The 22,029-nt window shown below is 53.9% G+C and overlaps 3 protein-coding genes across 11 annotated transcripts in view; 1 reads left to right on the top strand and 2 right to left on the bottom strand.

Annotated features, from left to right (window-relative positions):
• LOC122388516 (lamin-C-like) lies at positions 1-18,811 on the top strand. The gene is made up of 10 exons (XM_043379701.1): positions 1-746; positions 13,941-14,073; positions 14,214-14,351; positions 14,707-14,889; positions 15,154-15,321; positions 15,693-16,112; positions 16,293-16,526; positions 16,839-16,922; positions 17,671-17,785; positions 18,240-18,811. Exons 1-9 carry the CDS (start codon positions 115-117, stop codon positions 17,749-17,751), a joined length of 2,073 nt encoding a protein of 690 aa, XP_043235636.1. The 5' UTR covers positions 1-114; the 3' UTR covers positions 17,752-17,785; positions 18,240-18,811.
• LOC122388525 (6-phosphogluconolactonase-like) overlaps positions 18,810-22,029 on the bottom strand; it is a 13,243-nt gene continuing 10,023 nt past the window's right edge. For 4 of the 8 annotated variants that reach the window (XM_043379721.1, XM_043379753.1, XM_043379759.1 and 1 more), the window contains exons 2-3: positions 20,263-20,399; positions 18,810-20,034 (exon numbers count right to left, since the gene is read on the bottom strand). In XM_043379721.1, coding sequence (XP_043235656.1) covers positions 19,439-20,034; positions 20,263-20,389 — 723 coding nt within the window. In that variant the 5' untranslated portion in view covers positions 20,390-20,399 and the 3' untranslated portion in view covers positions 18,810-19,438. Of the gene's footprint in view, positions 20,035-20,262; positions 20,404-22,029 lie in introns of all 8 variants that reach the window. The other 4 variants (XM_043379712.1, XM_043379742.1, XM_043379736.1 and 1 more) reach the window with 1 other exon arrangement.
• The window catches only part of LOC122388509 (uncharacterized protein K02A2.6-like), a 4,899-nt gene continuing 3,941 nt past the window's right edge, over positions 21,072-22,029 (bottom strand). For both annotated transcript variants that reach the window (XM_043379687.1, XM_043379677.1), the window contains exon 2: positions 21,072-21,888. In XM_043379687.1, coding sequence (XP_043235622.1) covers positions 21,650-21,888 — 239 coding nt within the window. In that variant the 3' untranslated portion in view covers positions 21,072-21,649. The remainder of the gene's footprint in view (positions 21,889-22,029) is intronic.

A 22,029-nucleotide genomic window follows, 5' to 3' on the forward strand; every position in this document is an offset into this window, starting at 1 on the left:
GGGCTTTCAAGACCGGCTTAGGGTCCTCCTAAGAGCGGCCCGAGTGAGGTCTACTATTCACCGCCGTACTAGCTGCCACCTGAGCGACTTTGGTCGCCACGCTGTCTACTGGACATGTCTGCGCCCGTCCCACGTCTGCTGCCCGCCGCGTGTGATGACGGGCAGCGAGGCCCACCCACACGCCCCCCCCCCCCCCCGTCCCACCAGCGACGTGCCGCGACCGGTCCGCCGCCGGCCGGCCGGCCGGCTCGATGGCCGGCTGACGTCACCGGTCGGTGGGCGGGGTCGGCCGGCGGTGCCCGAGCCGCGCCGGCGCTCCGCCGCCAGTCCCCCGGCACCGGTGCACCAGACGACCACACCATGTCCGGCAGGATGAGCTACAAGCGGACCACCATGTCCACGTCGTCGGGCGGCTCGGCGGCCACGAGCCCGGTGCGCGCGCGCTCGCCGCACAGTCCGACGCGCACGTCGCGCCTCCAGGAGAAGGAGCAGCTGGCCGGGCTCAACGACCGGCTGGCCGCCTACATCGAGAAGGTGCGCAACCTGGAGCTGGAGAACAGTCGTCTGACGCACCAGGTGCGCTCCTCGCAGGAGGTGGTCACCCGGGAGGTGTCCAACATCAAGTCGCTGTACGAGAGTGAGCTGGCCGACGCGCGTCGTCTGCTCGACGAGACGGCCAAGGAGCGCGCCAAGCTGCAGATCGACCTGGGCAACCTGAAGACGGAGAGGGACGACTTGCAGTCCAGGTGAGCGCAGCGGACGCGGAGAGGAGCGGGATGTTACAGCCGGCTGTAACATATCGCATGCTCCTAGCATATTTTCCGAGTAGGAATGCTGTTAAAAATAAACGGCGAGTCCATTCCCGACGTTTATCATTTATCACTTAACTTATCAACAAAAATACTTAATTGTGGTTCTTAAGTAACTATTTCGGCGGTCTGATCAGGAGTGAAGTTTGTCGCTCAGCTGGCTCAGAAGATTGGCCGCTCAACCTTGCGTCCCTCGCATCTCACAATGCCACGCCCATCGCCTCACAATACAGAGACGGCACAATGGGCAACAGTGATTCATATCATCGACGAATCATTGCTGAGATAACATCCTCGCACCCGCGACTATGATGTTCCGACTCCGTACCAAGGTGTATCGATGTGAGGCGGCCTTGCAACACTGGCGTGCAGTCGCACTGGTCGGAGATGCAGGGCGCTGGCAGGCCGCCAGCCCTGCCGGCGCTGTGGGAAGCTCCTGTTTGAGGGAGGGAAAGGTCGGGGGGAGGCGGGGCGGGTGAGACCAGTCACTTTGATGAGCCGTCACGATCTGCTGTGGTCAGGACAGGTTGGAAGTGGTCTATAAGGCGTGCATATGACGCGTCTTCTGTAGCAATACGTCGATTTATGATTTAATTTGTTAGACATTTTTCATGTCTTTTTGTTGCATTTTACATATTGTTTTACGCATTTCGAGTCGATTCGCAATAGACACGCATCGGGTCCCTCCCCACCGAGAGACCCTGACGCGGCCCCGCCCCGCCCCTCGCCGGTCCATCTACTCCGGTATCACACATTGCGTGCTCACCCGCCACTATTGCAGCGGCTCGGCGGCAGGGCCATCCAGCAGCTCTTGCACGGACCGCGGTCCTATCGATCCAGCCAGCTGTCAGCTATGGGACGTGACCCCCCTCCCCCGACCCTCCCCACCAGCCCGTTATCCTGTCACCGGGCCGGGCAGCCAGCGACCGAAACGGGTCCACACTCCACACGGGGACCCAACACCGTCAGCGACCGAAACTAGCCAACACCGGTATAACGCGACCCAATCCGAGCCAGCGACCGAGACTGACCGGCACGTCTACCTACTCTGGGTCCTCGCACCGCGTATTTACAAATTGCAACCGAGCTCCGCCGTGGGGTAAGGTGGGCAGGGGTTTTCGCACTACGGCTGCGGTTGAACTACCGTCTGTGGTAGAAACTTCAGGACGATGGCGCGTTTCATACGAAATCTGGCGCAATGTTTGTTTGCTTCTGAACTTGAACTTGTACTGTTATTGCTGTGAATTCTTGAAGTGGGAGTGTTTCAATAACAATTTGTGGATTATTTGAGTTTCTTTATATAAACATAGAATAGTATTATGAAACATTGTGTGGAAACTGCAAATACTGATATGATCAATTACTTAGTTTGGGAATTGATACACATTTTGTAGAGATTTGTCTGGCAAATGGTGTAACAAACCTCAAGCCTATCATGATCATGATCTGAAGCTGTTGTAACAAATCAAAATTGCTTTGATGTTACATAGTACCTTGTTGGAAAGACTGGAGCATGGTTCAAGATGATGTGTAAAAATTCAAGATTTGTGCGAAAGCTTGTGACTGAAGAACGAAAACAGTTCGATATGATGGCTCAATCAAACGTGGAAATGGATGACAAAAGTAGAGTTTCAACGTTCCAGCATGTGAGAATAACTTCAGAAATTCATAGTTCTTGTAGTATTGCATTCTTTTTATGTACAGTTATAGGTTTTGTTAGGGTATTTCAAATTCATTGTGTCAGTTGAGATATAGATGGATTGGGGAAAATTTTAGAGTCATTGCATGGTAGCTAGGTACTTGTTCGGTAAAAAGGAATGTGATGAATGCCATGAGAAGGTTTTTATGATTCAATATATGGTCGTTGTTGTACCTACAAAAATGCAAGCTTACTAGCAACTAGTTTCTGAATCAAATCGAAAGTATATTTTGCCATGAATGTAAATATGTACCTGCTAAGTATGTCAATAAATTTGTGTGATGTTGGCCAGAGAGTTTTATCATCTGGGCATTTATGTCACTTCTTACATTAGGAGTCAAGCATAGGTAGTAATTACGGATGAACTTTGTGCCAATATCTTCAATGCACAATGTATGTAGCATGTCTACAACCCTCACTGATCCTGCTATAGCTATAGGCATTTGGCACCAGCTTGACCAAGGGCATGAACTTCACAGTTGCACAACCTTTTGTCATGTACCACCAGTCACTTTTTTACTTAAGGTGCACATAGCACTGCAGTGCACACAACAATGTGCAGAGGGCCTACACAAAGAACAACATGATCAGTGTGCACTATGCACAGCATTGTACCCTGATTATTTGAATATTTTGATCACTCAACAGTCAGCAGTCAGGAGATAATTATTGAATATCACATTTATTATACATCACTTGTCAAACAAGAGCATGATGACACACATTTTGACAAGCAATCATGGTAGTATTCCAATAAGTTGGACAGTCACCTCCCTGGGCGTCATTTTTCCAGGAAGGTACCTCTGCAGGTGTTGTGATTGGCTAGGTTGAATTGGGTTAAGTTAGGCGAAGTAAGGTGGTTAGGACCAGGTCAGACCGTAAGGCCTGGTCAGGTTGATTTTAATCTTTCATTCTAATTTGACATAGATACCTATTACCTATGTTTTTGCTCAAGCCTGAATTTCATTAGGTAATGAGTTAATTTTGCTTTGTTTTTATCTGTCTTGTTTTGTGTTTTTGTCCCTTATATTTTGCCCCATAGGCAAGGGTGGAGCTTTTCCAGGGAAGGTGGTGGAGCATGATTGGAGGCGCTCAACCAGACGGCATAGGAGGGCACGGTTTCTGAACGCGCACTGATGCCTGATTCAAGCCACGCTGTCTTCATGCGGGGCGGCGCGCCTCTTAAAAGTCCCTAAAAGAACGGTCAACGGGAAGTGATGCCGATAGAACCTTCAATCATTCTGGGCTAACGCTTATGACTTGGAAAAAGTCCGAAAACCTGTCGGCTCTTGTTCAGCAGGAGGTGTATGAAGGGCCACCCGCCATAAGCACTGCTCAACCGCAGGCACAGGTTTAGACGGTGTTGGTCCGCATCAAAGCCAGTGTGCTGGAGAATCCATTGGCTGAAATGCTCCAGAACATTCATCACTGTGTTTTTATGAAAGGTGGCTACAAGCTCAGTTAAAAGAAAAAGTACCAGATTGTTTTGCTTTTTAATTATGCAGCGGGAAGAAAGGTGTCCGGATAATTTCGTTACACCCCCTGTAATGTTCAAATGGTTGCTAAATTCGAAATCAGCTCCAAAAACTAGCCTAGAAACATGTAAAACTCGAAAAAGGAACCGAGGTCATCAAAGGTCATTGAGCTGACCTGACCTTCAGGTGACCTTGACACCCACCCTAATGCATGGGATCAGCATCATATCACATGTTTTAACGCTTGAAACCACGTGAAAACTGCAACCGCGCGGCTAATGCGAGCCGACCGCCGAATCGCGATTCGGGCCAAACATGGTCTCGAAAAATAGGTCACATGTCAAGGGTCAGGGTCATGAAATTTTCAGGGTAGGTGTAAAATTGATAAAATCGGGGGCATTGAAAGTTTCGTCGCGATCGGACGGTTTTTACGCGAGTTACTCACGAAAAACCGATAAAGCGCACCCAAAAAGGCAGAAATAAGCACATGCGATATCCTGTACTGCGAAAAAAGGTGCATCATTTTTTAACGTCGCCGACAAATTGTAATTACTCTAAGCTCAGGCAGATGTATGGTAGAAAATCACCCAAGTGAAATACACTATGGCGGAAATAAAATACCCTACGGCGGAGCTCGGTTGCAATTTGTAAATACGCCCTCGCACCGCCGCGCCGCGCGGAGCCGTAAAACGCCACCCTCCGCCCTCCACCCCCGCTGCGGGCCACTGATGAATATGCGCGCGTGTTTTGTGCGCGTGTGTGTGACCGAGAGTCGGCCGTCGGCCGGCGCCCGGCCATGTCCCTGTCGAGGCCGGGCGCCGGCTAATTCCAGCGTCTAAAATGTCCGCCCTCCGTCCCCGCGCATATGGGGGAGTGGCGCAGCCGTCCGGTCAGGGGGCTGTCAGCCGTCAGGGGTTATCATGAGTGACAGTCAGCCTGCCAGCTCGCCTATCATAAGGGCAGGCTCGGGTATAAATACAGGTTTCGAGCTTACGAAATTTTATAATGTTAGGTCGTCATTTGATTCTCACGTATTGAAACAAAGTATTAATATGCATATTGCATAATAAAAAGCCAAAACCCATGGCTCATTGAATATTTCGCATCAGATGCGGCCCGTTTATTGGTTGGTGACGGCTCCGTTCCTCTAAAACCACAATAAGTTTCCTGACTTCATTCTGTACGAGTTGACTTGCAAGCAGGTGCTGTCACTGCTGTGCCAATGTAAATATTCACACGACGGACTCGTGATACTCCTGCACGTCTCTCCAGGCGTCGGTTACTGCGGCTCTGAATCATAGCCCGAGTCCTGTGTCAGCGTGCAGGGGCCGCCGGGTGGTGCGGGGCGGGGGTGGACTGGAGGTGACTCACCCCGACCCCGGCCCCCGCCCCCGCCGCTGCAATGCACGCCCGATACCGGCCGCCTCAGTCAACTTCCGTCGCCGGCGGGGCCGTCACCGCCGGCGTCGCGGCGTCCGCCTGTGCTTTCCGGTGGATTGTGCGCTTTCCGGCTTCCCTTACGAGAGCAATCCTTTTACATCAGTGGACGGACACCGAGCAGAGGCGCCTCCAGCTGTCAAAACATGCACAAAAACGGCGATAACTCAGTTCTGCTAATGCACTCGACAGGGCCCGGTGGGCGTTTTTTGGACCGACTGCAAACCTATGGATGTGTGGCATGTTGAGCGTAATTCGGCGGGTGCCGAGTATCCGGCATACCTCTCGCGCTGCAGTGTCCGCATGCCTGGCGGTCAGCGCCTTCTTTCGTGGTATGACCGCCGACAATCATCGTATGCCAGGCGGTATGTCGGACCAGGCTTGCTGCATGCTGCAAGGTGAGGCATGGTTGCTGGAGCGGGACTCACAACGATAGCCGGCTGCAGAGCGAGACGAGCGCGGCCCTTTGAAGGCGGACAGCGTCCGGCCGTCGCTCGGCTGCACTCTCTGCAGTGGCCATAAACCGGCACTGCCACATGGGAACGCACGGCACGGCACACGTCCGATCAGATATACCTCAGGTGATGTCAGGGCGTGCTGCTGGCCGGGCGCACCCCGACCTCTGCAGCCGGACTGCCGCGGTCCGGCCGGTCCTGCATGGTCCGCGCTCCATGGTCTTTGGTCCGCGGACCGGCACCACTGTCCCTGGGAGCGGCGGAGCCTCTGCTGCAGAGCCGCTCGTAAATGTCTCGTTAGTTGGCCGAACGGCCTGCGTGCGGCTAGCTGATGGCACTTCTGCAGGAGCGTCGGTCACACGCCCTGCAGGGTCCAAGGTCAAACATGAGGAACACGGGACACCTGGCGTCAGCTCAGGAGTCGGGAGTGGGCTCCTGTAACTAGACGCAGCTCCGCCAAGGTCGACCCGACCTCATTCATCCCGGGTCGCGCCTGTGACGTCACCGCCGGCGACTGATGATGTCATGCAGGAGCGGCTGACGCGGCTTTGCAGCTAGTACTGGTGACGTCATGTGCTCGGGTGATGTCACCAGTCACCGCCGCCATGTAGCACGCCGGACATTGGAGAAGGCTTATCGGATTTATTCATTTCAGCAGTAGGCTTTTGAATCCCAGTGTTCGACGCCGGCGCATACCACGCTGAGGGTTCTGTGATGCTCAGCACATTCAAACGTGCAGGGCCGCATGACTCGTACTATTGGCGAGCTCAAAACTCGTTGACAGGACGCCATGTTATCTCGGTCATTAATCTACGTAATGCACATAGGCATTTTTAACAGGATTCTGCAGAATGTGCACGCCGCCGGATGGTTCGCCGCGGCTTATACTCAAAACAGTAGCCGCCAGTGTGGGCTGATCTTATCGTGACCTGCATAGGCCCACTAGTGCAGAACTAACAAGATAATGTGGCAGCATCTATCAGAGCCAGCTGAACTGTGGAGCTGCAGCTGCGCCGGTTTCTCTTTGATTAAGTGCGACTTTTGTATAATGTATTAGATAACCAATTCTATTCGAACTTATTCAAAATTCGGAGCCGTTTTTGACGCTAAACATTAGGTACACAACCCGCCCCAGAAACTTTCTCATATATGCAAGGCAAGGCAATAGGCATAAATGTGCATGTATAGGCAATAGACATGCCTAGTGACTGTATAGGTAGGCATGCATATCAGTGGCGTCTCTGATTTCCGTTATCGCTCACTGGATTTATGGGTATTGGCACCGCCCACACCAGTCGTGTCAGTCCCACAAAGCGGCGTCCCATGGGCGCCATGTGTGGCACCGATACCATATCAGCTGTATTACGGAGGCTTCCCGACCCCGGTATCGTATCATGGGGAACGAATCCGCGGATTAGCCGTATCCGCACAGCTCGAGGCCGGCTCGACCAAGCGCGGACGCCGCCCGGGCAGGCGTAGTCACTGAGCTTCCAACGAAAATCGAAATTGTACGGATTTTATCTGGGTAAAGCTGGACGCTAGGACATTTTGACTTTAAATCGATCTGCGAGAGTTGAGTCAAAACTTGTCGAGCATCGACCACTGGGGACAGGTATGTCCGTGGAGAAATACAACATGGAAGACAGAAAGAGTACGGCAACGATGCATTCATATCATATCTGCACCTGGCTCTATGCCCGACTGGCTGCAGGTTTTACTTTTGCCATGACTACCCGCTCTGGCCCAGCTTGACTATAGGCGTAGTCCCGCCGAACGACTGCGGGGAAGGCCGGCTGTCGCCAGCCAGCGCGGCACCACGCATAATTCCGTCCAGTCCAAGGCCACGACCCAAGTGACGCCCTAGCAGTGTAGGAGGACGCGGCTCGGTCGAGTGCCGAGTGGCGAGGCGGCGATTTGAGCTGTCTTGCAGCAGGACCTCGTCGTGACGCGTGTGACCGTGGTAGGACGACGGTCATGTACCGTCTATACTGTGGCAGGGTTCAGTCACGGAAATGTGGTTCAGTGGAACCAGAACGGGGACAGACCGCTCCCACCCTCACCACTCCCAAAGTGCAGTGAGGGGAGGTCCAACACCGACTCCACGCCGTCCCGTCATACATCGGCTACCTGCGGTCAGCTCGGCCGTCGACCTGTCGTGCTGCGGTGGAGTTTGTGTCAGGGCCGGTCCGCAGCAGTGGTGGTTTCCCGGCCACCGACGCCCGTGACCGTCCGGAGGGGCTGTGACCGGGCACGGTGGTTACTGGTGGCTGTGGACGATGGCCAGCTGTAGGGGGGACTGACCGCTGGCCCCGACGGACCGACTGAAGCAGTCCGAGGTGGGAACGCTCCCGCCCCCTGACCGCTCCCGTTGGCCTGATGGCCACCTATCAGACTCCCGTCGATTCTGATGGCCACCTTTCCGAGAGCCGTCTATCCCTGACACACCTGACACTTTCCACAGCAGCTCAAATCGCCCCTATAATACCCACCTCTCACCTCCCTCCATCCCTCTCAGCGCTCCCGCCGTCCATGGCACCGCTCCCGGTGAGACCCACCTCCTACCTCCCACCGCAGTCCCGCCCACCGCGGCCCTGTTCACAGCTCACACCCCTCCCCGAGCCCGTGCACCGAGGGCGGCACGGCCTGCCCTGGAGGCCGCCGCTGCTGCCCGGGAGGCGGCCTCGTCCAGGGGTGCCACAAATAGACGGCTTACGGAACCGGCCCGGCCCGAAACTGCGGCAGAAGGATGGAGTGTGCAGGTGCAGCTGGTGTGCATACCGCATACACATGTTTGCGCAGCAAATGCAGCACCCAGATGAAGGCGCAGCTACACACTGTGCCTTTGAAGACTCGGTAGTCACTGCTCCTTGCTAAATGCGGAATGCGGTCCGGTGACTTCGCCGGCCGATGCTGGTTCAAGCTCGATCCAGGCATCTCTCTGGCGAGAATGCCCAATTTAGCGCCCCAACCCTCCTCTCCTCCCGGGTTTCCAATGTCCAGGTCAGTCAGCGTCCAAAGGTCTAACCTCCTTCTCTGCCTGTAGCCAGCCATGGTTACCAAGCTCCCTCCTGCTGGGTCCTGCCGTCTGGCAACACTTTTTGCACGGCGCGAGGCGAAAACGCCCGGCAACACCATTGCCTTGCCGCCGTCGCTCATACATCACCGCGCGCTTCTTTTGGTAGGCGCTGTTTTTGTTGTCGCGTTCCAATTATCTTGTGCGGGGGTCGTGCCGCGGTGGGAACTCCACCCCTGGCGGACAGACTGTGGAAATAACGGAACAGGTTTTTGGTTGAAGTAAAAACATATTTGCTCTTATGCTGACTTCTTCAAAAAGAAAGGAAGGCATCACTTCGCGTTAAGAAGATAGAATAGTTGGTCATGATGATGTTACGAAGTTACGTTCCATTCATTGGTTGACGTTAGCTTTCCAGTCTTCAAATATTAAAACGCTCATCGCGATAGTCATGATGACGATAAGTGAAAATCAAGAAAAATGTCCCTTGTTAGCTCCGCTAAGCTGTTTATATGTAATATGATGATCAACATTTTGAGGGCGTGCGAAATAATAGTTAGCTCGGTGAGTATGTGACTGACAGCAGACACGCGTGGCTCGTCCTCCCTGTATCGCCCGGCCTTGGGTACCGTTACTCTACGCTCATTTCTCGCCGCGGGACGGGAACCGAGGGCACCTCGCCCATCGTAAATGACGCTGAGGTCACCATGCCGCCCACAGTCTGCTGACGGGCGTCATTACCTGGGCGCGGAGGACCTTCAGATTTGTGCCCGGGGGCTACCCATCAGTCCTTTCTCCTCCCCAAACAATAACAGGACAGAGTGGGGAGAAATAAGAGAGAGAGAGAGAGAGAGAGAGAGAGAGAGAGAGAGAGAGAGAGGGGGGGGGAAAGACATCTCATGCTTTGTTCGACCAGGGCTCTCACCTGTGCGGAACCCATCGTGAAAATATTTAACTGGCGCCACATGGAGCAGCGGGCAGACCGGCCTCGTCGGTCATCCCTGAGGGCTTGTCCATCCCCACGACCTCCAACGGATTGGGAGATCTCCAATCGAGGGGTGAGGATGCTGGGGAGCTGATGTCTGAAAGTTGAGACCTTGATATTATCTTAAAGAAGGAATCGAAGGAAAAATTTGCGAATTAGCGATCGGCTTTACAATGCCAGGTTTATAACTAATTAAATAAATGATATTGTCTGGCTTATTCAATCTATTGGCATTGCTTACCGCCCCCGGTCGAGGCTGCAGCTATCAGCGGGCTCTCTGTCCGCCATAACGGGGTCGGGACGGGCTCCCAGGGTGGGAGGGGGAGAGGGCAGAGGAGGGAGCTCGGCGGGCCGTGTCGTCATGGACCGACGAGGGCAGATCGATCGAGTGCCGGCTTCCTGGATTTGGCACCGTCGGTTTCAAACGTACGGTCGGCAGGGACCGTTCGACCTTCATTTATATTACAACGGGGTCCGAAGTGCCAATGAAGGTCATTCGGGTGGCTATTTGTCACACGGCGAAGTCGTTGTGGTTTTAAAACATTGTTTGCACCTCGTCCTGATACCTACTATGTTAGTAACTGGGCCAAATCGCCCAATAAAGTATAATCACTTTTCACGACAGGCCCGATGCATCATAAAAAATCGGTAAATGCAGGGGGTACCTATAACTGCAAAAATCCCAACACTGCTTTAATTCGATTAAAGCTATCGAGGTGACAATAAGTTAGAAATGCATGGCTCACGCCATAACCGCAACGTTTTGGAAGCAGAAACGCGTAGGTACCATAGAAATCTTATAATATTAATAATATTATACGATCTCTATAGTAGGTACTACGAGTGTGTGTTGCCGCCGATGTGAGTTGCATAGACACGCAGTCTTTCCTTTCGGCGCAATAATGAAGGAGGATGGCACGTGTTAGCATCGACAGCCGATGATCTTCTGCAGTTTTCGAGCACCATGCACGATAGACGAACTGGCGTTCCGCTAGATAATCGCCTCGTTTCATGGTCAGCCTGACCGATAACAAAGCCAGTCTTGCATAGCAGCCCGTCGTAAACTTCAATCCGTGACATCGTAGCTCTGGCAAACGATTCCCGGCGGCTGGTGGGCGTCCCTCGCCATCCGCTGCAAGATGGCAGCACTGAGCCCCAGAGGACGCCGGTCCGCCGGTACGCCCGGCATTCCTTGCAGGAGGAGGTGCGTGGGCGGTGGCGGCGTCCGCCCCCGCCTTCCGCGCCGGTCACTATGAGCCGGCAGCTGTCCCTGCAGGCGAGCGGACCGGTCCTCCTCGGACGGCAGCTGCACGGTCCCAGCCGCCGCCGCAGGAGCCGCGGGGTGACGTCACCTCTCCACCTGGTCCGCCCACGTCCCACCGCCCACCGAGGTCAACCTACCGCCCACGGAGGTCGGACGGCCCACCGCCCACAGGGGCAGCACGTGCAGGACAGCGCCATCTGGGAGACGTAGTCTGCTCCTGGCCACCACCCAGTGTTCCGGGAGGGCTGCACGGTGCGCTCCGGGGACGCCTCTCCCCAAAATACAAGAAGGCTACAATACATGCCATGAGCGCGCGTGGAACGTGGGTATTTGGAAACTTTCTACCAATCGAACCACTTGTTAGCTCGTATCACCGCTTCACAAGCGTGCGTGATCAATGAGCCGGGAACCAGGTCCACCTGGCCGAACCTGCCTGCTCCGAGGGAGTGTCCGCTCCCTGGGTGGTCCGACGCCGGCGAAAGTCGGTAGCTTGGGACACGGAAGGACGGCACGACGCCCGTGCGTCACTGCGTCAGTGTCACGCGATACCGTCATCGGCGATAGTCCTGTCAGGAACCCGAATCGAGCAAATCATGACTGAGATGGCTCAGTGATGGTCCGCTGTCTATGGTCCGCCTTGGTCCGTCCGGGCCTTGGCCCTTGCCGAGATCTAGGAGGTCGCCTCCCGTCGCTGCCATGAATGGCACACCCCACAGTACAAATATTGACCGTGCGCACACTGCGCCGCAGCGCCGGCGTGGGTGGGATGGAATATGACCGGGGACCCGGGTCGTCACGGGGTTTGCACACCACTCCAGTTTCCGGCCCGGGGTCGGCAAACACGCATAGATGACGAGAGAGAGAGAGAGAGAGAGAGAGAGAGAGAGAGAGAGAGAGAGAGAGAGAGAGAGAGAGAGAGAGAGAGAGAGAGAGAGAGAGAGAGAGAGAGAGAGAGAGAGAGAGAGAGAGAGAGAGAGAGAGAGAGAGAGAGAGAGAGAGAGAGAGAGAGAGAGAGAGAGAGAGAGAGAGAGAGAGAGAGAGAGAGAGAGAGAGAGAGAGAGAGAGAGAGAGAGAGAGAGAGAGAGAGAGAGAGAGAGAGAGAGAGAGAGAGAGAGAGAGAGAGAGAGAGAGAGAGAGAGAGAGAGAGAGAGAGAGAGAGAGAGAGAGAGAGAGAGAGAGAGAGAGAGAGAGAGAGAGAGAGAGAGAGAGAGAGAGAGAGAGAGAGAGAGAGAGAGAGAGAGAGAGAGAGAGAGAGAGAGAGAGAGAGAGAGAGAGAGAGAGAGAGAGAGAGAGAGAGAGAGAGAGAGAGAGAGAGAGAGGAGAGAGAGAGAGAGAGAGAGAGAGAGAGAGAGAGAGAGAGAGAGAGAGAGAGAGAGAGAGAGAGAGAGAGAGAGAGAGAGAGAGAGAGAGAGAGAGAGAGGAGAGAGAGAGAGAGAGAGAGAGAGAGAGAGAGAGAGAGAGAGAGAGAGAGAGAGAGAGAGAGAGAGAGAGAGAGAGAGAGAGAGAGAGAGAGAGAGAGAGAGAGAGAGAGAGAGAGAGAGAGAGAGAGAGAGAGAGAGAGAGAGAGAGAGAGAGAGAGAGAGAGAGAGAGAGAGAGAGAGAGAGAGAGAGAGAGAGAGAGGAGAGAGAGAGAGAGAGAGAGAGAGAGAGAGAGAGAGAGAGAGAGAGAGAGAGAGAGAGAGAGAGAGAGAGAGAGAGAGAGAGAGAGAGAGAGAGAGAGAGAGAGAGAGAGAGAGAGAGAGAGAGAGAGAGAGAGAGAGAGAGAGAGAGAGAGAGAGAGAGAGAGAGAGAGAGAGAGAGAGAGAGAGAGAGAGAGAGAGAGAGAGAGAGAGAGAGAGAGAGAGAGAGAGAGAGAGAGAGAGAGAGAGAGAGGAGAGAGAGAGAGAGAGAGAGAGAGAGAGAGGAGAGAGAGAGAGAGAGAGAGAGAGAGAGAGAGAGAGGTGGAGGCTGCCGTGGGGGTCTTGGATCGTGTCAGACAAACCAGCGGCAATTCCTCATCCATCAGCGAGTGGATGTGACAGGCGCGCGACTGTCAGGCCCATGTCACGCTGACTGTCAGACACTGTTTGTCACCTGACAAACGCCTGACAGCCGTAGCTGCCTGCCAGGTGTGTCAACTCAATTATTTGGGCTCCTTTGACCACGGCCAGTCTGCTCTGCATGTTTTCTGCCATCTGTGTAAGCTTCCTTTCAAACTAATCAGATTAGAGTCTAGTTTGCTTGTCCGTTTTGATTACCTCGTTGACTTCCCACACAGATCAGGTTTTGACATCTGTCGATTCAAGTTCGCACGCGCGTGCAGCTGTCCCGATGCATTAGGAACTGACAGTCTCCAGGAGAGCCAGACCTGCAGGGTGGCGGCGAGTTGAGTCGCCGATGATACATGATCTCCTCCCCCGCCCCATCCCCGAACCGGCCCTGAGACCACCTCCTGCCGGATGTCTGCCAAATATATACAGCAGCCAGCAGCTGCGGCCCTCGCGGCGCGCGCGGTGACGTCTGCGGCGGAACGTTGCGACTCGGCAGGAACGACGTTCCGGTGCAAGCGCGGCGTGCGTGCCTCCGAACTGACGTAGGCCGGTGATCGAACTCACCCGATTGGATTCCGGGAAGGGAACTTGTGCCTACTTCCATTGTGTTGATCGAGTGCTGATCTCCGAATCACTGCAGTTGTAGGAATGGTGCCTAAGCCGCTTTTTATCAAAAGATTTCTTGCTCGACACAGGCACATTCAGTAGAGTACATTGCTCGCGACGCAGCGTTCAGCTAAATGCATTGCTGACCCGATCTGTGTGCTTTGCAGACTAATCCGCCGTGAACGAGAGCTCGACAATGCTGAAAAGAAGATATCAATGCAGGACATGCAGATCAGGGATCTGCAAGGGCGTCTCCATCAGGCTCTGCAGGATAAGAAAAAGGCTCAGGAAGAGCTCGAGGTAAGAACGTTTCCGTCACCCTTGATTGGATATCTATGAAAAGCCGTAAACTGAAACGGAAAGCAATGTGTGACCCTCGTCTACACTCTACAGTCTCTTCCTCTTCACAGACGTAAACCTGCCTTGCTTTGTTATTCCAGGAAGTACAGCTGGAGAACATGAAGCTGAAGAAGCAGCTGGACGAGGTGCGGAAGCAGCTGGAGTCGGAGGCGCTGGGCAGAGTCGACATGGAGAACCGCTGCCAGAGCCTCAAGGAGGAGCTCGAGTTCAAGACCAACGTGAGTCAATATGAGAACGTAGATGATGTCAGCAGAGTTTTGTGAAGGAATCGAACAAAAATATAAACTGTAAATGGTGACGCTAACATCGATCAGCCTCAAGCCTTCCGGATCACGCAGCCTAAGATCAACCATCGTCGTTCCCTCATAAACCATGGTTTGAATGGATGATAATATGTGGCATCCACTTCACTTGTTGCTGCCAGACCAATCCTGTTCACACGATGTTGGCATAATCAGCGCCCAGAGCACCATCACCATACCCGTTAAAGCAGCGCGTCAGCCTGGGATAATCCCATGTCAGGCTGCGAATACACGTCCCAGGTGACACACTAACCGGTCTCACCCCTTTCAGGTGTACGAGGGTCAGCTGACGGAGACACGCGCCAAGAAGACGGAGGAAATCACCGAGCTCGACGGTCGGCTGCAGCAAGAGTACGAGGTCCGGCTGCGCGAGTCGCTGCAGGACCTGCGCGACCAGTACGAGGCGCAGATGAAGGCCAACAGGGAGGAGATCGAGGCCATCTACAACCTCAAGGTAAGGCAGGGCGAACAAGCTGCGCGGCTGTGTTGTGTCGAGGACTTTGCAGAACGCACATTCCTCATTTATCGAGGTGTCGGTACATGGGATGCTTATTGATGGATGAATGAGATGATTTCACTGAACGAACGTGTTCGTGGTTCAGGAGATCAGGACTTTGTTCGACGTCCGATGTCAGGTGCGTAACAGATCAACATCAGTTCGATAGCACATGTCGTTTTTACCAAAGCCAGGTTAGTAACAGAGATCGTCTCTTTTCAGATGGACGAGCTGCGCAACTCCCAGGCCCGCAACCAGCTCTCCACGGCCACCACGCTCAAGGAGCTGCGCGAGATGCGCTCTCGCATCGAAGGTCTCACCGGCAAGATCAGCGAGCTCGAAGGCACCAACGCCACTCTGCTGAGCCGTATCAGAGACCTCGAGAAACAGGTATGCAGCTCGTGCTGAGAAACGTCGACAAAGAACGGGCTGATAAAGGGTCTGGTACTGTTTTTTTTTTCGACCACTGCATAATTTTGTTAACGTGTTGCGTGGCCGATGATCATGCTTATCTGGCCAGATGGGGTTGGTGGTTGTTGAAGCAAGCGTTGATGTAGGTAGTGATCTGCGTGATGTGGAATGTAAATAATAAATCGCACGGTACCTCCTCCTCCCACAATATTATATTTTGTTTTCCCCTCCTTTCTTATCCTTCGCTGAGACAGAACTAGGTGACAGTCATATGAACTCCCAGTTATGAATTAGGGACTCTGATGGAAGAGGCTCATTTTTAACTTTTCGCCCGACGCCTCTACCGGCAGCTGGACGACGAGCGTTCGTCGAGCGCCGCGATGCTCGCCGCCAAGAATGAGGAGCTGCGTCGCCTGGAGCAGATGATGCAGGACCAACTGCAGGAGTACCAGGACCTGATGGACATCAAGGTGGCGCTCGACATCGAGATCGCCGCCTACCGCAAGCTGCTCGAGTCGGAGGAGAGCCGACTGAAGCTGTCGCCTGGTGGCGGACATCTGGTCGAGGTGTCCGGAGGAAGCGGAGCGAGCAGGGCCACCGCGCGAGTCGGCGGTGGAGGTCAGGCGAAGAGGAAGCGAACGCTGATCGAGTCGGAGGAGGCATCCACGTCAGGAGTCGGTGTCACCTCCACCTGCCACGGAGACATCCAGATCATCGACGATTGCCCCGACGGGAAGTACGTCAAGCTGCACAACAAGTCCAACAAGGAGGTGAGACGTTCTTGACCGATGGGGAGGGAGAAGCTTTACAGTATAGAGATCACGATACGAGGCTCAGTGCGTAGACCTGTAAAGACTAGTGTTTAACTGTAACCTGTCTTCGATAAACACATTGCGCTTCTGACATCCCAAGAACGAGCACGTTTGACCACCCTTTCCACCCCTTGCCAGGTGTCCCTGGGCGGGATGCAGCTGGTGCGCAGGGCGGACGGGAACGAGACAGACTACAAGTTCCACCGGGCCATCAAGCTCGGGCCCGGAGAGGACACCACCGTCTGGGCGTCGGAGGCGCACGGCGTCGACGACAACGCCGTCCACGACCCTCCGCACAGCCTCGTCATGAAGGGACAGACCTGGTTCGTCGGCAACAAGATGTCCACCACGCTCTACGACATGGAGGGACAGGTGAGAGTGGAGGAGGCGAATGTCAGTGCCATGGACGGTTTCCCCTGGTACGGTGACACCGTCAGTGCACTTGCGTTTGCTTGTTTATACAGATAAAGCTTTTCTCTCTTCATTTGGATACTTATACGTGGAATGTCTCATTTTCCGCGCAATGACAAACGTAAAAATAAAGTACTCTTAAGTAAAAAGCGTACGAGTAGGCACCGGAGTTGCCAAATAATGTCCGTGACTCCGTACCCAATGTGGCTTCCGCTGCTCCTGCAATCGTCACTGCAGCTTGCGGCCTATCTGACGTGTCTCCCTGGCCCGCAGGAGCTGGCGAAGCGCATCTCCCACCGGGACAGCCGGTCGGCCAGCTACACCACCCGCCGGTCCACGCAACTGTCGCCCGGACAGGTGGGTGCCGACTCGTAACGACCATTACAGTGTCCACTAACGAACTCCGCGTACAACTATCGGACTTTCAGCTGGTGAATTTGTCGCAACATTCAAAGCGTTACTGTCTAATAGCACACCATATCACTTGTCTCCCCACCCGCAACTAACCAGTTCGTTCAACAGCCTTTTGGGTTCGACTTTGCAAGATAGGTATAGCAGACCATCAATCTTCTAGTGCAATTACTGCTGTCCGACTGATTGATAACCAGCATAAAGTGCACGGAGGCAATCAATGTTATCAAGACTAATTGTTTGGCAGCTTCGAATACATGCACTTTTCAGTAAAAAGCTATACCCAGCAATGATGGTGTAAACACATCAGCAGGCAAAACCTGCCGGATAAAACTCATACGGACTGGCTGGGAGAGCTCCAGACTGCTGCTTTCGCAATGTTTTCGATCATCAGACCAGAGTTTTAGCTCTCTTGCAACGGTAGACATCCACCGACATCCGTTGGGGCTTTTCATGTGTAACAAAATTTAAGTAGCATCCGTCCGGGGAAATAGCTTGTCTGGGGACAGCCAGTTTGTAAATGGCCACATTGTATCACTATGCGCACCTGCCTAGTGCCTTGCATGGAAGTGATATGCCACCCAGAAAAGCCCTACATTACCTCACATGTAGCCCGCAGCCTGTTCATTTCCGCGCCCGCCAAATGCATTCCTTTCAATGTATTCAGCTCGTTTGCTTTCTGTGGCTACCGCAGGTGGACGGCGGAGCTGACGACTCGCAGAGCAGCGACTGGAGCCTTTTGAACCTGTTCGGCAGCCGACGCTCCATCCGCTAGCGTGCCCGGCGTCCATCGCACACACCACACACATGTGAGTGGAGTTCCTGAGTGCCTCGGCGCGTCAACGCTAAAGGAGTGGAAGGACTCGCTAGTCGCTGGAGTCTGCCGGGATGCTCGCATTGGGGTGATGAAAATGGATGTGTCCGAACTGCGGAGTAGTTTAAGCACAGCAGTTGATTGTGACAAATGGTGTGCCCCATTTTTATACTTCGGGAAGGTAGGGGTTCAATTTCGTTAGTATGCTCGTTTATGGCGGTACGCTGAATATTAATGATGTGCGAGGTAGAAGCATTGCATTATTGTGGATTTAATTCATTAGCCCGACCCCAGGCATGCTTGTGAAGTTCGTCCATTAAGTTCATTGACCCATTCATTGTATTATTGATTACCCTGAAGCCTCCTAATTAACTAGGCTCTAATGGCGTATTACACCAGGGAAAATGCCTCGCTCCGTTCGACTCATTGACTCAGTTTCCTGTCGGCAGAGACTCGTGACGGTCAGCGTCGGACGGTCTGTCGGAGCCGCCGCCAGTCTTCGCAAGTGTTCACTCTCCAGGACGGGTCTAGACTGCACGCGTAGCGTTTCTACAGTGCCGAGTGCCGACTGGCACGCTCCCTCTAGATGACAAGCCACTGGGGCCAGTCCTGCTGCCCGACTGTCCGGCCCCAGGGCACCGTTCGCTCCGTCCTGTTCGCGTCGCCGAGTCCGGGAGGGGAGGGTGTGCCGTCTCCGCGCCCAGCCCACGTCTCGCGGGACACTACGCCGCGAGTGCGCTCCTGTGTGAATGTGCCCGCCGCTCGGGCCCCTATGCTTGCTGCATCGTTCGCTGACGCGACACAGGGTTAGACGTGTGATCCACTCGCCATGGGAGGAACGCAGAGAATCAACAGCACCGTAATGCAAGGGTCTCGCGGGTAGAGAGGGTAGTCTGGTGCCTCCGCTTTTAGTGCAGGGTGACAGCCCTCGCTCTGTGGTTCTTGTGGCTGCTTTATTTTTGTAAACTAACAATGATTGTTTTGTCGTCATAATCACGTAATACATTATAAACATAAAATGTATTTGGTCGTTGTATTTCATCTGATTGTTGATATACAAAGTTGTAGCAAAGCGACTTAGGTCATCCGAGCATACGACACTAAAATGGAGAGGAAAAGGCACAATCGTTACATGAGTGTCATGGGGAACTCGTAACACGAACGTGCGAAATAGGAATGTTTTCTTGCCCTTGCATGCAGCCGAATCGCAAATAGCAGTATGAATGCAGTACTGGCAGTAACCATTCTCACCCAGATTCGACAGCATATATAACATATATGATATAACTATCAACAACGATAAAAATCCTTTCCTCTGACTAATATCACCATGAACTATACGTAAAATACTCCAAAAAGTCACAAAGTGAGTAAAGGAGAAGCGAGTGCACTGTGCACAGTTTCTTAGGATTTACTCGGCGAATGACTTCAGAGTCCACCGCCGTGCCTTCCACTACCACAGGCTAAATCCGCCTTGTTCAGTGTCTGAGTTGGCCCCCACCAAGCAGCAGTGCACCCCATTACCACAACGAGCCACGACGCAGCGATTACAATACGGTCCACGTTATGCAGATTGAAGCATATCGTCAACAGCGTGAACAGGTAACGCTGCGTACTGTTAGCGCTTAGAGTTCAGTGTGCCGAGTGTTCAGAGTTTGGCGGCGGCGGCCTGGTCCAGAATCCAGACCAGCCTGCCGTCGGTGGGCTGTACCAGCGCGGCCGGCAGCGGCTCGCGGTCGCGCAGCACGCGCCGCACCATGTCCGCCTTGCCGGCGCCGGCCATGGCGAACACGGCGGCGCGCGCGGCGTTCACCGCCGGCAGCGTCAGCGTGACGCGCGCCGGCGGCGGCTTGGGCGAGTCCGTGATGGCCGCCACGGCGCGGTCGGTGACGCTCAGCAGCGCGTGGCCCGGGAACAGCGAGCACGTGTGGCCGTCCGGGCCCATGCCGAGCAGCAGCAGGTCGCAGCGCGGCGCGCGGCCCGGCCCCAGCAGCGCCGACACCTTGGCGGCGTAGTCGGCGGCGGCGGTGTCCGCGTCCAGAGCCGGGTCGACGCAGAGGAACTGGGACTCTGTCAGCGGCAGGGCGCCGCCGTTGCTCTTCAGCTGACGCCGGTACACGCCGAACGTGGAGTCGTCGCTGTCGAACGGCACCACGCGCTCGTCACAGAATAGCACGTGCCAGAGCGACCAGTCCGTACTGATTGTCGGCAGTCCGGCTGCCAGAAAATTGACCAGACTGCCACCTGGCGGAGAAACAAGGTAGCTGTGATTGTGGTTCTCACAAACAAGAAAAGTGGATGGTCGTGCCCAGCCTGTAAGTGTGATAAACACATTGGCAACTGCGGAATAATTATCACATACTGTTAGGTGGAATACCAACCAAAGGAACTTCAATATCTATTCGAGACATATTTGATTAGCTTAGAGAAAGATGAACATTACAAAAGCAAGTACCTAATGCACATTCTTACCAGACAAACCAATGATGAACTTCCCCCGGCTTTGAATAGCTTCATTTGCCTCCTTCTCCACCAAAGAAGCCAGCTCTTTGGTCACATCTTCAACAGTCTCCTTAACGATGACTTCCTCTTTACCCATGGTGAGTTATCTGACTTTTCGATTTCATGAAAACATGTACATATTTGTCACAAACATGAAGGCACATGCTCAAAGGTACGGCTCTAGCGAGATTAAGCGGTAGGTTTTGCACTTTTACATTTCTGGTTATATCTCAGATACTAATCGATCTACGATGAAGCCATTTTACACGATCATGGCCGGCTTGAGAACCAACAAGTCGATGGCATCTTCAACACTTAAAACCTTAAGACGACGAAGATATAGCCTGAAGTACACTAAATTTTCTAGGTGCAAAACCTACTGCTAAAACCGGCGAGACCTGTACCTACTTTGCCTTTTGATTGCACTTTACCTAAGTTTTTTTTTCATGAGCATCTGGCATGCAAACCACTGCATTGAACATTATACATTTCTTTATATATATTTATAACAATTAACATTATGTATATGTATGTATATGTATAACATTATACATATACATTATACATTCTGTATACCTATTCCTTCTTCTTCTGCAGCCCACTGTAAAAAAAACTATTTTGTGAGCAAAGTATGATTGAATTGAGTTTGCCAACTAATCTCTTGTGCTCTATTCCTAAACTTTCCCCGCCTTCGATGTCTCTCGGACGGCGAAGATTCTACGCCATCTGGCCAATCACGTTCCATAACCGCTGTTTCGGTTTCACTTAAACTCACTCACCACGCGTTCGTAAGTTATATTACACTGATAATGCAAGCCAAACAAAGCATGACGCAGCGCGCGTCCGTCCGTGACCGCGTCCCGTGTCCAAGTCCCCGCCGCCGCGCCGGCCACCGCGGCCGGTGACCCGAGTCCTCGGGCGGTCACGTGACTGGCCGACCGGGACGCCGGGACCAGGCAGGGCGAACCGAGCCGCACAGTGGAGCGGGACCAAATAACATCACAACATCTCCCCTTCCCCCGAGCCGTGCGAACAATTCATATTTCTTCAATCAGCCTCACAGGCCGACGCCGGGTGCGGGTGGACCTTCGCAAGGTACCACCGTTCTCCGGAGCCGGTACGGCGGTAGGGCCACCGGACGTCGGCGCCCCTGAAGGGAGCTCTTGCGTTAGTTCCTCCGGCATGGCGTGTCCGTAGCGTCGCCGTAGGTGCCGGCGGTTCCGCGTCAGCACCCGTCCGTTGCTCAGACGAACGAAGTACCTCCGATGGGGGCCAACGTCACAGACGACGCCGTGCCGGTCCCAGCGTTTGGACCGATCATCTTGAATGGCGACTTGGTTTCCGACAGTCAGGGGTGTCAGATCCCTCGCCTGTCTGTTGTAGATGTCATCAGCGCGTTGCTGTTGCTCAGACAGCTTTGCCTCGGCTCGTTCAGCGGTGAGTTGCCACTCCGGAGCGAAGCTGCGTCTGTGAGCGGGGAGCACGTCTCGGACTGGCCGACCGAAGACGATCTGGGCGGGCGAGCGGCCTCCCGGTCCGGGTGTGTTCCGATGCTGGAGCACGCCTCTGGTCCATCTCTCCTCGTCGAGGCAGCACCTGGAATCATCCCAGCAGCACCGAATCAATTTCTTTGCTGACTTCACTGCCGCCTCAGCCCTCCCATTCGACTGGGGGTAGTGGGGGGAAGACATGCGGTGTTTAACGCCCCACTGCTGAAGGAACACCCGGAATGCACCC

Source organism: Amphibalanus amphitrite, unplaced genomic scaffold (assembly GCF_019059575.1).
Source record: "Amphibalanus amphitrite isolate SeventyFive unplaced genomic scaffold, NRLGWU_Aamphi_draft 000018F_arrow, whole genome shotgun sequence".
In the NCBI taxonomy this organism is placed as follows: domain Eukaryota; kingdom Metazoa; phylum Arthropoda; class Thecostraca; order Balanomorpha; family Balanidae; genus Amphibalanus; species Amphibalanus amphitrite.